The sequence below is a fragment of the Coptis chinensis genome, chromosome 8 (assembly GCF_015680905.1).
Source record: "Coptis chinensis isolate HL-2020 chromosome 8, ASM1568090v1, whole genome shotgun sequence".
NCBI classification, from domain to species: domain Eukaryota; kingdom Viridiplantae; phylum Streptophyta; class Magnoliopsida; order Ranunculales; family Ranunculaceae; genus Coptis; species Coptis chinensis.
In genome coordinates, this window is record NC_141463.1 from 14137590 (window position 1) to 14151315 (window position 13726).

At 36.3% G+C, this 13726-nt stretch overlaps 1 protein-coding gene and 1 long non-coding RNA gene across 5 annotated transcripts; one reads left to right on the top strand and one right to left on the bottom strand.

Moving 5' to 3' along the window:
* Positions 1 to 231: 231 nt before the first annotated feature.
* Positions 232 to 4583, bottom strand: LOC147480097 (uncharacterized). 3 transcript variants are annotated; one of them, XR_015206681.1, is made up of 6 exons: positions 4454 to 4577; positions 3938 to 4080; positions 3651 to 3777; positions 2960 to 3039; positions 2098 to 2169; positions 232 to 687 (listed from the first exon to the last, which is right to left on the bottom strand). It is a non-coding gene; the product is annotated as an uncharacterized LOC147480097 (long non-coding RNA). The 3 variants fall into 3 exon arrangements; XR_015206680.1 differs by lacking the exon at positions 4454 to 4577 and adding an exon at positions 4180 to 4447; XR_015206682.1 differs by lacking the exon at positions 3938 to 4080 and having other exon boundaries at positions 4454 to 4583.
* Positions 4584 to 9701: 5118 nt separating this feature from the next.
* On the top strand, positions 9702 to 12962 carry LOC147480098 (uncharacterized). Of its 2 annotated transcripts, none has more exons than XM_086577529.1 (5): positions 9702 to 9892; positions 10025 to 10148; positions 10322 to 10525; positions 11680 to 11880; positions 12535 to 12876. In XM_086577529.1, exons 1-5 carry the CDS (start codon positions 9849 to 9851, stop codon positions 12667 to 12669), a joined length of 708 nt encoding a protein of 235 aa, XP_086433655.1. In that variant the 5' UTR covers positions 9702 to 9848; the 3' UTR covers positions 12670 to 12876. The 2 variants fall into 2 exon arrangements, with proteins under 2 accessions (XP_086433655.1, XP_086433656.1); XM_086577530.1 differs by having other exon boundaries at positions 9707 to 9927; positions 12535 to 12962.
* Positions 12963 to 13726: the final 764 nt, after the last annotated feature.

Here is a 13726-nt window from a genome sequence, read left to right on the forward strand (position 1 = left end):
TTGGCACTTATGGAGACAAATATGACATATTTGCCCTAGGCCTTTAGCTGTAATTCCCAGTGACTCCTTTTTGACTTGTTTGACTTCTTTTCCCTCCATATTTCATATTTAGGTTCTTTAACCTGCAAAAACTCAAATTGCATCATATTAGAATATCTAAATATAAAATGGAGACTAACATACACATAATTGGGATTATAAATCATTACTTTTGAGCACTTATCACCAAATCTATGCATCAGACTCCAAGAACTCCCAGCTGAGTGTATCATATGCTTGTGAGATGTCAATTCTGAGACCAACATTACCAGCAAATATTTTCTTCTTCAGTTCATTGGCCATTCCAGAAGGTAGGCCAATGTTTGCTTGGAATGCCCTGGATGCATCTCCGTTTGATGAAACCTGCCTATTCCTTTGACATTAACTTCTCAACAACATTGTTAAGTCTCATTTGTAAAAAAAATTCAAATGATCTTCAATTCATAATAAAATTACCCATACGGATGTGAGTAATAAAATGTGAGTCCATTCCATCGGGTCCAGACGAGTTTCCTTGATCCATTGCAAAAATTGCCGTTTCAATCTCTTTATAGGAGGGAATTGCAATTATCATCTTCAGTGACCAGTTTAGGTATATAGGTCTTAATTGCATTCTTCATCCACCTCCAAAGTCCAAAAGTTCCAAACCTGGAAAAAAAAAATGAAAATGGAGAATAAAAAAGAAAATAAAAAAAGTGATAACGGACTTGAAAACCTTTGGAGTTAATGAGGAAACGGTCACATCCTATAAAATAACTAAAAATAAGCTTACTTATGCCATTCTACTATTCTAGTATTTACCTCACGTTGGAGAAATCTAGCTTCATTACACTCTTTAACATGTAAAAAAAAAAAAAAAACAATCTATCTGAGTGGAGAAGAGCGATGAATAACAATCAAATGTATGCATCATTCTAAATTGAAATAGATCCAATTCTTCTATATTAAAATAGATTTAATTCATATAAAGCTACAATATGAGAAAAGCAATAAAAGAAGAATAAATAACTAATCCAAAACAATAAATAACCTATTAAAAATGCAATCTTTTATTCATATCACTTTAACTTGTGAGCACGCACATGCTGCTATAAGGGTATTGGAATTTTGAAATAAAGAAGAACACACCTTGAACGGAGGTGATCCGATTTTTAATGTAAAGAAACATTCATCTTCTCGCCCATTCTACCAAACGAATCCAATATGCTTCGAGTTCCTTGGAGATGGCGGCCACAGAAGACTTGAAACTCTAATTAAATTTGGGATTCAAAAAATAATATAGAGTGTATTTTTTTGGTAAATCTGGAGTTGAATACTTCATTCTTAATCTCAATCATCGATGCCCTAAGAAATTTTGGAATCTCATCACCTTCTTTGAGTGCAACTGATCCATGCCACAAAGTGTTATCATAACCAATGACTCCTCCCACCTTAACCAATTTCATTAATTTTTTGTGATCGTTTACATAATTTATCTTGTCCGCATCCACAAAGGCAAAATCGAAGTTTGCTTCATTCTCACCAAACCAACATTTGGTCTAAAACAGCTATGGCATCAGATTGGATAAAGTTGATTTTATGTTTTACACCAACCTTTTTGATAGAAGCTAGGCAAACCTTTGATCACTTGTATCTGAAAAACATTCACATTAGTTTGAAACTTAATGACAAACTAATGCAGACTTTAAAGGCAATGGATCTTTAACAATTATTTAATGTAAATGAATAATGCGTGGTTTATTTGTTGGGTGTACGTTCGGTACCTCCTGGTCTTAATACTTCTAATGGAATTGCTCTTGATCACTAACTGATGTATCTGCCGATAATGTTGAAACTCAATAACATGAGTTAACTACTTCGACACAACAATTTACCTTGCACGTACCATCTCCAAACCATATGGGTGGTGCAATGGACTCATCCCACTATATTGTGTTTTACATTTTACATATATACCAAAAACAAATAAAATAATAATAATAATAATAAATGATAGGATTAACTTAACACATTTTAATAACATGGGCTCAATGTTTATCATAGGTTCAAAAAGCTAACCTGACTCATTTGCATTGAATGAGAACGACACTTCAGAATCTTCCTTTGACGAATTGGTTATACTTGGAAAATCTGTCATCCATAAGAAAAGCTTAAAATCACAAAGATGGAAAGAGATGCCAATGGGATCTTCAAGTTTTTCCCAAAGTGGTGATTCATAGTATTTTACCTTGTAGTACGAATGATAATATCAATTTTGGTATATAAACAATAAAGGCCTAATATTCCAATAAAGACATCATAAAAGAACCGACTAAAGTAAGGTAATAGACCTAATTGAATAAGATGAAAACTCATATACACGATGATCAATTAAAAATAAGTGTACGAACAACTCCTGGCTCTATCTTTGCTTTGTTCATGTCTTATATGGGTCCCTGGGCTAGGTTCAGTGTTTAGTATATCTATCGACACGGTTAGTGCGTGTGATGGGAAAAAGCATGGATCGCCTAGCTTAGCCTGGGCAGGTCCTTTGAATTTGAATTGCCGGAATCAAGAGTCTTATATACTATGTGACTTCCAGGAAGGATAGTCCCTTCGTTCACTCTCCTAGAACTAGCTTTCAGTGGTACCAAGCCTTACTCATTAGTATATTCTCATTGGTTGAATTATATGATCATAACCATAGAACGTGTACAGGCCCACTTTATGGTCAGGATAATTGAAGTCTACACGTTTAGATTGCAAAAATACATGTATGGAAAATTAACTGTGCAAAATACATATATTTAGCTCACTTTATAACATTAGAACCATGATAAACATGACCCAGTCAAACACAAACGCAATGTGGCGCTGTGATTGCAATTATTTAGATAGAAGAAAATTTAAATTTTATAACCTTGAAGCAAATTGCTATTACCTTTTTTGTTGGCCGCCTTGGTTGTATTGTCTCATGGACTGAAATCTCCTTTTCTGATTATATGAAACGCCTTCCAAATGCTACAATAAGCAAGCCAAATAAAAATTGATTCTAAAAAGAAACTCTCGCACTACATACATTAATTATAGCATCTATAATACTTTAATCGATTTATTCTAACCTGATTTCTCGTTGTCTGGAATTTCAGGAGGGGAGTTTCTAAGTGGAGAAACAATGGTTTGGTGAGATTCAATCGTGTTGTCATTTTTTATATTCCTTCTACCATTAGGCTTGAATCAATTTTGTTCTGGCCTTATTTTCTATTTCAATTGTTCACCATTCTCAACCCCAAAAAAACAACAAACCCCGACTTTGCCAAAAAAAAGTGGTGTTTTCAGTGTCTACTTTTCTTCAATGTTTTTTTTTCCTATAGTCTATTTCCTGGTGAAATTCAATCCGTATTCTACCAGTGGATTCTAGAGATATCACTCCTTTTATTGACTGATCCATAAGCATGTGCTAGTCGTTAAACGTGAATATCCAAGGAGTTATTAACACATGAAACAATATTAACATATTCTCAGCTAGGATTCTCTCATCAACAACTTTGATAATCTTACGACTAGTCTAGAAAAAGAACAAAAGAATATAAAGCGTAGGCAGTAGGAAAGAGGAATCATAAACAACGTACTTTCTTTTGCCCCATGAAATTCCACGTTGAACTCATTGGTTCAATCATTAATTGGCCTCATATTGTAGTCACTCATCATCTTAATCCAAAGATGCAACTTCCATGTCTGAAGGTGCAAGTGTGAAATCTAGAGATGTGCAAGAAGAAATTAAAATGATATTAAGATTAAAAAGAAATGCACTCACACAAAAACTGGAATTTAACACACAGAATTGCTAGGCTTAATCAATGATTTATTGTCAACAATATACTTAATAGTTAATATTGTGACTCATGTGAAGCTATACCCAATGCTTGAAATCAAGCTTAGATGGTTTGTTAAAACCACAGTCCAATCCTTGCTCATTGTAAGATGAAGAAGCACCAGTACTTGTTGACCCAAAAGAAGTTAAAGCAAGAAGATGGGGCTCAGGGTGGGTAAGCTGCACAACTTGAAGGATCAAAACAAAAGGCCGCTTCAAAATGATGTATTATGGTGGAAAATATGTTGCAATTGACAATAGTTCATAAAGAGATCAAATACACAAACCTTGAGTGGAAGCAATCGGCTACAGTAAAAGATTATTAAAGAAGATCTGTTAAGGTTTATTTTGAAGATAATGAGAGCAGTCAATTATATATTAACTTAACAGTTTCCATAGTTTCTAAATATTCTGTAAGTCATTATAGCTTAGTTGGTAAAACATTTGAGTAATGATAGCAGAGTTACTGATCTCTTTAAAACAGGCTTGCCACACTTTTTTACCAACCAAGAAAAAAATATTCAAGACTTATAAAAACATTAAATTTTGTGGGACTCTTACTTCACAGTTATTTTCTCCTTTTTTCTCTCTTGATTTCCATAGAGAAGTGCTTTTGTAGTAATATTCCTTTTTTGTCGTCCTGATTTCCTGTGAGTAAAAAGTCGTCTGGATATTCAATATGTCCTGATATTCAATATTCTATATACGACGAAAAACAAACCTGCAATGACACGACCCCAAACAGAACTTCCATAATTGAAGAAGGTGGAAGGTTCAGAACAAACCTACAACATTGTTCAGAACTTCCAAATAGTACTGCAATCAGTACTTCCAATATTCAAGGTTTCGAGAACGATGGCTTTTGTTCTTCACTTTGTTGAAACCTTGAAGAAGGTTTATGAGATTGGGATAGAGAAGACATTGTGGGTAATTAAAGTATGGGGGTTTAGGAGGCTTATTTCCCGGGCGAGTTTTTTCCCCTCTAATTTGGGTACTTAAAATTTGATTACGTGACACCCTTAGAGACCAGGAAAATGGACTGTTATTCTTTTTTCCATAAATACTCTTCTCTAATTTCTTTTTCAATATATTTTTTTTTCAGTAACAACTAACAATCTTATCCTTTTTCAAATCTAAGTATATAAAAAGTGATTCACTCAAATATTTTCAGTTTCCCACATCTACATCCATTCTCTTCTTTCTTTCTTAGTCAATCCTCTTATTCACTTCACCATTCTCATTTTCTCCTATTCATCTTATCAAACCAATAAATACTCTAATTAAAAATAGGATTAACTAATTTTACCCCCCCCCCCCCCCCTCCCTACTAGATGAGCCAATTAGGATTTCCCACCTATTAGATGGGAAATTAGGGTCTCCCCCCTAAATACAAACAAAAAAAAAGTCAAAGTAGGGATAACACTAGTTCATCCTTAAAAATATTTCTTCAAATTAAAATGTTACTTTAAAATTTCTAGACAAACTCCAAATTTCAATTCATAGGTAAATTTATGTTTTTCCAATTCCCAATACATACACAATATCGGTTTAGTGAACTTGACCCATGCTAAATCATGTCTCCTATGTCGCAAATATCCCTACCCTGCCTGATTTAATATATTATTTATTTGGTCGAATTTAATCACTTAAAAAAGTTAAAATACACTAACCGATTTTCTCGGGTCGCCTTTGGACTTTTTTTTTTTTTTTTTTTTTATGCAAATCATACTTATATTATCATATAAACCAAAAGAGCAAGAACCACTCAGTCTTACACAACCATAGGCCTACAGTTTTTTACTACCAAATAACTTGGAAGATCTGCAAGGTCTAGCTGTTGTCTCGCCCAACTGGCTAGCCTATCAGAGTCCCCATTTACTGTTCTACTTATCCATCTAAACACCCAGGAGCTAACATCTGCCATCGTTTGCTTGATGGCTTCTCCTACAGCTTTCCATTCCCATCTGCATCTATCCTCTTGTACTGCCCCTATGACCTCCTTGTTATCTCCTTCAAACACAAAATGCTGCCTATCCAATCTTTTTGCCAACTCACTTGCTACTTCTGCTGCTTCCATTTCAGCTTCTGCTGGATCCATTGCCTTGTACCTCCTCACCGCAGCTCCAATGATATTTCCCTCATTATTTGTTGCTATTGCCCCTGCTCCAGCCCAGCCTGTTTTCCTGCAGTAGGATGCATCAAACCGAATTACAACACTCTCATTATGTATTACAGGGAAATTAAAATCTATTCTATTGCTGTCACTAGATGAGGAGGTATTAGGGATAAGGGATTCTTCTCTGAAGGCCTGATAGCACTTGTCTGCTCCCACTTTGCTCTCCCTGATCATTCTCTCTCTATTTGCCTTTCTCTTCTCAAACTTGAGCTCATTCCTGGTTTTCCAGATTTGCTGGAGCAAGTATACTATATGTGTGCCTGCCAATCTTTTTCATGCTCGGAAAGCAAAGACCAGTCATAATGAGGTCAATCTCTCTAGCGAGGAAGCGGTGGTCCTTATGTATTCTTGTTCCCACTTGGGAGCCAAACCACAGAGCTCTTATCCAGTCACAATTGAAGAACAAGTGTTATGCACTTTCCATCTCTTTGAGACAGAATTGACATGAAAAATCCCCAGCCATTTTCCTTTCAGCAAGGATGTTTCCCATAGGTAACATCTGCATATACATTTTCCAGATGAAGAGCTGAGTTTGAGCTGGGATGGGAGCTCTCCATATCTTTCTCAGGGTGAGAATATTACACCCAGAGTTCTGGCCCATCTCATCCTTAGGGGTCAGGTAGTGGTAAAGTCGACTTCTGATCATTTTACCATACCTATCATACCCCCATCTCATCTTGTCTGCAATGTTAACTTGTGGTCTCACTTTGATCTCTAAGACCTTTGCACAAACAAAGGGGTCCAGATAAAGGCTCAGCTTTGCTTCATCCCATCCACTCTTATCTGTTTTAAACAGATCTGATACTTTCAAGGTATTCCATTCAGGAGCTTGCACTCCTAACTCCTCCAGGATAATGGGTTTATTGTTACACTTGATCCAGGGGTCATGCATGACTGAGGTAGACTCACCATTGCCAATAGCCCATATTAGCCCCCCACTGATATCATTGAAAGTATTATGCACCCCTTTCCAAAAAAAGGAGGCTTTATCTGGGGGTTTTTTCCTATCCCCTATCCAGTTCTTCCCATATATGCTGAACATAGTTTTTGTCCACAGGGAAGTGATATCTGTGGCAGCTTTCCAGGGAAGCTTAGCTAGCATGGCCTTATTCATATCTCTTGCCTTCCTCAGACCCAAACCCCCAACTTCTTTGGGTTTACAGATTTTATCCCACCCCAAGGTGTGGATACTTTTAGAGCCCTCCTTTCCGGACCACCAAAACTTCTACATGCCTTATCCACTTTATTACAATACGTAGAGTGGGGTAGATAAGTGGACATGGCATATAGTGGGTGGGCCTGGATCACAGCTTGGATCAGAGTGGTTCTTCCAGCTTGTGATAGGACCTTGGCTTTCCAGCCTCTAATTTTCTTATGGATTTTGTCTACCAGATAGTCAAAGTCCTCAGACCTCTTTCTGGTGAGCATAATGGGAACCCCCAGATATTTCTCTTTTGGGGCAAAGTTTCTCACTTTCCAAAACCTGTTTAGCTTAATTTTCTGTCTGAAAGACACATTCCTACTAAAAAAGATGCTGGATTTTTCATAATTAACCCTTTGGCCAGAGGCCTCACAATACTCATCTAGGATCCTCTTTAGATTTCCACTTTCCACCATGGTAGCTTTGGTGAAAAGGATAAGATCATCTGCATACAGCAAATGTGTCAAAGCAGGAGATGCTCTTTTTATCTTGATCCCATGGATCCTATCTTCTTGCTCTGCCTTGGCTACCATCCTGGATAAAGCCTCAGACACAAGGATAAAAAGGTATGGGGATAGGGGGTCTCCTTGTCTGACCCCTCTTTTAGGGACAAATCTATCAAGAGGTGAACCATTTAGCATGACCTGAAAGGATACAGTTGAGATACATTGTTGTACCATATGTCTCCACTTCTCATGGAATCCCAATCTCTCCAAGATATTATCCAGAAAAGACCACTCCACTCTGTCATAGGCTTTGGCCATATCAAGCTTAAGAGTCAACCACCCATTATCCTTACCTCTCATATTCTTCATATTATGGAAGACTTCACTAGCTATCCCCACATTATCCCCAATGTTTCTGCCTTGGATCTGAATTGGGAGAATACCATTTTATAGTTTTGGGGAATGTCTGTATCACAGTTTTAGTAATAAATTTGATTGCACGAATTTTGGTGGGACATTAGAGGCCTCCAAAGCAGAGACTCCCTCCTATCTTTTTGGGCGATGTTTGGATCAGACTTTTAGTTGAAGAGACCCCATGTAATGCTTTGCTCGTGATGAAGGGGAACCTCCAATTAGACTAGTTACCGATAGTGACAGCTTGTTCATTATAAGCTCAGTCCCTCTGAATCACCTCCTGTTCGGTCTTTATCCAAAACCCACTTTAATCATCTTCACAGGAGCTTTAGTAATCACTTTCATAGTTCCTCTCTATATGCTCCACTATTGGCTGTCTATTTTTCTGATCAGATACCTGTTTTGAGTCTAGAGGGTGGAGATAGTAAAATCGAACTAGAAATTTCGGTATCCTTCTGGTCCATGGATTTGGAGGTGGAGTGTTCTCTTGGAGGCATGTGATGGGAGTGTTGGCAGAGAAAGGATTGTCATTTTTTTTATTCATTCAATATTCTTATTTCCCCTGTTTGTCTGTCACCTGTTTTATTGAGAAAGAGGAGTGTCTTCACCAGTGGGTTAAGATTAAAAATCAAATGTTCAAATGTGTAAATTTTACACTTTACTAATTAAAAGAAATAAACAAGTTTGGAATGTACTGCTTCACTATTGTATACAACTGTAAAGGAAGGTGGGGAGAGGGTCTTAAGAAGTCGGTCATACTTCAGATCATTGATCCTGTGATTTAGGATAATTATAATCACTACTGTAATATTTGTAATTTATTATTCTTGTACGAGTTCCATGAACTATGTGTTCCTACTATCCTTCGAAAGCGGAAGCAAAAAGTTTAATTCCTACTAAGTGATTTGGTGACAGTGTTTATGGTTTTACATCTAACATTTGAAATTCCAATAATAAAGGGGAAAAGATTGTAGACGTTGAGGTAAAGATAACAACTGAACATATAGTGTGTGTTTGTTATGATGGAAACACTATGGAAAGGAAAAGAAAATAAGAGTGGTCCACCTTTTCCATAGTTTTTAAAGGCGTTTGTTTACCCATGGAAAGAAAATGGGCTTTTCCATATGGAAACAAATGGAAAAGGTTCTGTGTCTTTAACTAACCCCTCAAAATTTTGTGGAAAGGAAAGGAAAGGAAATAGATAGATAGGGACTTACTACTAATACACTCCACTCAACAATACAATTATTCCTTTCCATAGCTTTTGCAAACAAACATGATTATTCTTTTTCCGGTTTTTCTTTTTCCTTTCCCAGCTTTACCAAACACATACCATTTAAAATTATTTCATTTCCATTCCATTCCATAGTGGACCACCCATTTTATTTCCTTTCTTTTCTATGAGTTAAAATTTAACAAACACACCCATAGACATGTAGAAGTACTAAAAATGATGTGCAGAATACTAGCGGTAATTCATTGACTGAAGATTATGATATAAAAAACTAAATTGACATCATTTTTGGGACAACACATTGATGGTATGCCTACTGGTCAAGATTTTATTAATCCGCTTTAGGGAATAAGGTCTAACTATCAAAGAAAAGTTTTCTTCTAGGATCTATGTGTGGAATTTAGCCGGTTGTTTAAAGCATACTTGGAATGATACAAATTAAACTCTCTTCTGAGGTTACCTAGCATTCTGAAGTTGATCAACAAATGTCAGAAATGTCCTATATTTTTGCGTTATGCATGATTTTGAGGTTTGAGGAAAAGCAAGTCCGACCTAAATAGCAATGTGATGATTACACATTCTTTATTCAGATAGTTTTGGTTACTATTATTTTGGGACTTGTCTAAGACTGTAACATACGATCTTTATGCTCTATACCCAGGTTGATCTTCTCCTTTCTTTCTGTTTGGAAATGGTCTTCAGTAGTCCTTGTTGGCCATGATGATGGAGGTCTGCTTGCTTTGAAGGCTGCACAAAGAGCACAGGAATCTGTAAATCCTGTACATGTAAGTAGTTTGCTATTATTATGTGTTAATAACTCATGTTTGGATCTTTAGTATAGAATGAATTTATTTGTTCAAATATGTTTAAATTTATGGCTTAATAATATCAAATTAGTTTATTGGGGTGTAAATTTGCGGTCATACAGTGCTGACACTAGAATCTGATGTAATTTCAGGTTGATATCAAGGGGGTGGTATTGCTCAGTGTCAGCTTCTCAAGAGAAGTAGTACCTGCCTTTGCTAGGATCCTCCTACGGACTTCGCTGGGAAAGAAGCACTTGGTTCGCCCTCTGCTGCAGACTGAGATTACCCAAGTGGTAAATAGAAGAGCGTGGCATGATGCTACCAAGCTAACCACAGAGGTTTTGAACCTGTACAAGGTAGCCCACACTCCACACCACTTTCAGTTGCTTAACTGTTTTGTTGATGAACAGAAGTGCATTACTTTGTTTCATGAGTATATAAAGTAATCTGCAATTAACAAAACAAGTAATTTATTCTCAAAATAGGCTCATCGAGATCTTAACCTCATTAAGCTTGGCATTTCGTGTATTCAGCAACCTCTAGCATACAAAGCTTTGTTTCTTGGTATAATAAGTAATCTGAATTTCTTAAAACAAGTGGTTTAGTTTCAAAATAGAGACATGGAGATCTCAACTTCAGTAAGGTTGACATTGCTTTATTCGGCAACTTCTAGCACACAATTATTTGTGTGGGAAGTTGAGATTTAAGCAATAGTGCTTACATGAAAACTTCATTTTCAATGTGAAAGATTCTTTTTCATTTGTCAAGGGTTTGCCTTCATTTTGGGGAGCTTATATGTGACTTGGATTCTATAATTGCATACCTTTGTGATTTTTTTAATCTTTTTCCCTTACCGACTTCTTAGTCTGAGTCCAATGGCTCCCTATCCCTTTATAAAGTAGAGCTAAAGTCAACATATATAGAGAGTAAAATAGAATATATAGAGAGTAAAATAGAGATAGAGAGTAAAATTCTTTGTATATATACATAGAAAAATAATGATAGAGTAAAATATGTTGATTTTAGCTCTATTTTGTTGACTTTAGCTCTACTTTATTGATTTTAACACTACTTTTAAAGGGATAGGGAGCTATTGGACTCAGCCTTAAAAGGTGCAGTACTTACATTTGTATTGGCCAGTACTTGAATTTCCACATTGATAAAAGTTTTGATTTAAAAAGAAAGGGGGACTCTATGCTTGGATGTTCTCAGACTAGTAATTTAAAAATCAAAGGTTTTGAAATGATTGGGATTGTTTAATTGGTGTATTTAATCCAGTTTTTACATTGCACCGCTGTTAGTGATGACATAAAAGAATTATGGAAGGAATTTTCAATTTTCCAATTGAGAGAGGGAGAATTTAATTCTTTTTCTTAGATCTGTGACCTACTTGCTGAATTGTGGTACCACATTGTAACAGTTATCACTTAATGTTAAGAAATTTTGTAATTTTTGGTTTGCGAGAGTGTCCTACTCTGTTGGGTTACTGAAATCTTTCGCTTGAAATCAGGCACCACTTTGTGTTGAAGGTTGGGATGAAGCACTTCACGAAATAGGCAGGCTGTCGTATGAAACTATCCTCTTGTCACAAACTGCAGAAGCTTTATTGAAGTCGATGAAAGAGCTTCCGGTTTTGGTCGTTGCAGGTGCTGAAGATGGGCTTGTCTCATTAAAATCAGCTCAAGTTATGGCTTCAAAGCTTGTAAATTCTGTAAGTCTTCTTTGGTTACTTTTCTTGTTCTAGTTCTCTCTCTGAAAGTTATGATGCGACCAGAACTGATTTACTGACTTCCTGTTTTCTTTCGGTCTTAAAAGACCTAAAAATATTGGGTTAAAAATTAAACTAGAGTTTCTGAAGCATGGGATAAATTGTCTAACAAGTGAATCCATAAATCGTCTGTCAGGGTTAGACACAGTTCACAGTCCTGTTCTTTTTGATTCACATTCGTGACTAGGAGGATATATGTAACTAAAATGACATTAAGAGAAATAGCAATAATTATAGTCGTATCGACGAAGACGACGATAATGAATCAAAAGTTATGCAATATTCTAGGATTGGTTAGGATCTTTGGGTCATGGCAACTGGAGCCTACGGTTGACAATCTAGGATTATGATTAAGATCTGATACTTTCAAGTGGGCTTTATGCTTTAAGTCGATGCTTCACTAAGTTCTATTCAGTTGATTTTAGTTCTAAGTACCCAGAACAATCACGCACCTTTTGAAGTCGTTTGACTTTTGAGCTCCTTACATTCCAAATAAATACAATTTTCCTGACCATTTTATTCTACAATTGATGGAATAATAGTACAAATTGATTAATGATTTATGTAATATATCTTTTTTTCTTTACTTTTGTGCAGAGACTAGTTGCAGTATCAGGGTGTGGTCATCTTCCACATGAGGAGTGTCCAAATGCATTACTCGCAGCTTTATTGCCCTTCTTAGCTAAAATCGTATCATTGCCCGACCATCACCATATCTTACAAAGACAATAGAGACATTCTCTAATCAGTTATACTAGGGTTGTAAGTTATCCCTTTTTTTCCTCTTGTTTAATTTACTTCGGGAGTTGGGGCAATATCTCTCTCCTGGGTAGTTTTGAGTGTTAGAATGGAGCCAGACCCTAATTCTCTCAGGGTTTAGAACTCCCTCGTGTATTTTTCTATTTTTATCTGTTCTTAGATTTATTTCGTTTTATGTTTGCTTTGATAGTGGTAGTTTCCACCGAGGGGGTGGAAGGGCCATATATTTGTACATTTGCAGAATGATAACGTGTGCATTCATGTCATGCTTGTTTGATTTGACCTAAGTTTGCCAAGCTCCTTTGCCGTTCAAATATACAGATTTTCTTTTAGGTTCTCCGATTACACAGTGCGTATATGCATTCTTACGTTTATCAAATATTGGGTGGCATGGGAAAGCTTTTTTTCTCTGTTCTTTGTTTTTTTGAAGGATTTGCTCAATGTTTCGGAAAGAGTCATTTAGGACGTTTTAGGAGACACTGTTGCATAGTGTTTTTTCAATGAGGTTACCTAGCCTTTTAAAAACAAATAAAAAGACGGCAAGTTTTGAAAATCAAGATTTGCAAGTCAACAGCTAAAGAGTATAGTGATCTTGACTCAAGATCAAGGAATTCCTACGACTCTGTGATTGTCATTTTGGGCGGGGCTTGGACTTTGTTTTGCTCATTGACAGCCCTAGTTTGGGGCGCTATAACCAACAAGTTACTATTCTCTTGGCTTCCCTTAACCCCTCCTGCAAAATATACAGCAGCAAAACTCTGACATGGCAAACCTTTAGTCTTGAATTCTTGATGATTGGTGTTTTTTGTCAACTCTGATACAAGTAGAGAGCTCATCTAGTTTCTATTCGCCAAAAAACCCAATTCGAAAACCCTTTTACTCGTCAGCCCCATAGCTACTGTAATAAACTACTGAGTTCTGAATATCAAATGAAATGGAACAGTAACTTGAAATGAATAATAAGCAAACAATCTCTCTGATTCAAAGAATACAGCAGAGCCTCAGTTCTTAACTATTTTCTACTTAGCCA